Consider the following 860-nt stretch of genomic DNA (forward strand, 5'->3'; position numbering starts at 1 on the left):
CCACCCTCCTGCGCCCGCTGTGGTTCAGCACCATCATCTGCCCCACAGAACCTCAACAACTATGTGACGGGTTGGACCGACTGGAACCTGGCTCTGGACATGAAGGGGGGTCCCAACTGGAGCAAGAACTACGTGGACAGCCCGGTCATCGTGGACAGCAGCAAGGACATCTTCTACAAGCAGCCCATGTTCTACCACATGGGGCACTTCAGGTGGGTCATGGCTGGGAGTGGGGCTGGGGTGATGCCACCAGCCTGAGAGCAGGGTCCCCATCCCTGTCCTGCTGCTGTCCCCGCAGCAAGTTCATCCCCGAGGGCTCGCGGCGCGTGGGGCTGGCTGTATCCAAGAGGTGCCACCACTGTGAGCCACCACTGTGAGCTGGAGCATTCGGCGTTCCTGCGCCCCGACGGCGCCGTGGTCCTGGTGGTCCTGAACCGGTGAGTGCCTCAGCCCTGTGCCCGGCCTGGAGCGCGGCTGCCTCCTGACCTGCGGCCCCTTCGCCTTCCCCACAGCTCTGCCGTGGACGTGTCCTTTGGGATCTCTGATCCACGGGTTGGCTTTATTGAGGCCACGGCTCCCAGCGACTCCATCCAGACGTTCCTCTGGAAGCAGCCAGCCTAGGATGGATGTGGCTGGGGGGGGGGGGGGGGGGGGACACTTGGGGATGGACCCCTCTGTGGGGCTGAGGCTGCAGCACAGCCCCAGGACGCTGCAGGGGACCTGGTTGAGCCGAGGGCTGCGACGCCTGCTCTTTTCTAGGTGTTTTCATACAATAAACAGGTTTTCTACAGCCTCGCCTGCAGTCCCTCTGCCCTCTCTTGCTGGACCGTGCCTGGCGCCAGAGGAGGCAGGTTTGGGGC

The 860-nt window shown here is 64.0% G+C and overlaps 1 protein-coding gene across 1 annotated transcript in view; it reads left to right on the plus strand.

Moving 5' to 3' along the window:
* GBA (glucosidase, beta, acid) overlaps nt 1-621 on the plus strand; it is a gene marked incomplete at its 5' end in the record, with an annotated part of 1,756 nt that extends 1,135 nt beyond the window's left edge. Inside the window, 4 exon segments of the mRNA XM_010017397.1 lie at nt 49-212; nt 299-353; nt 355-437; nt 513-621. Of these exon segments, the coding sequence (XP_010015699.1) occupies nt 49-212; nt 299-353; nt 355-437; nt 513-621 (411 nt within the window).
* Between the last annotated feature and the right edge of the window lie 239 nt (nt 622-860).

This window comes from Nestor notabilis, unplaced genomic scaffold, assembly GCF_000696875.1.
Source record: "Nestor notabilis isolate BGI_N333 unplaced genomic scaffold, ASM69687v1 scaffold22046, whole genome shotgun sequence".
Lineage (NCBI taxonomy): Eukaryota > Metazoa > Chordata > Aves > Psittaciformes > Psittacidae > Nestor > Nestor notabilis.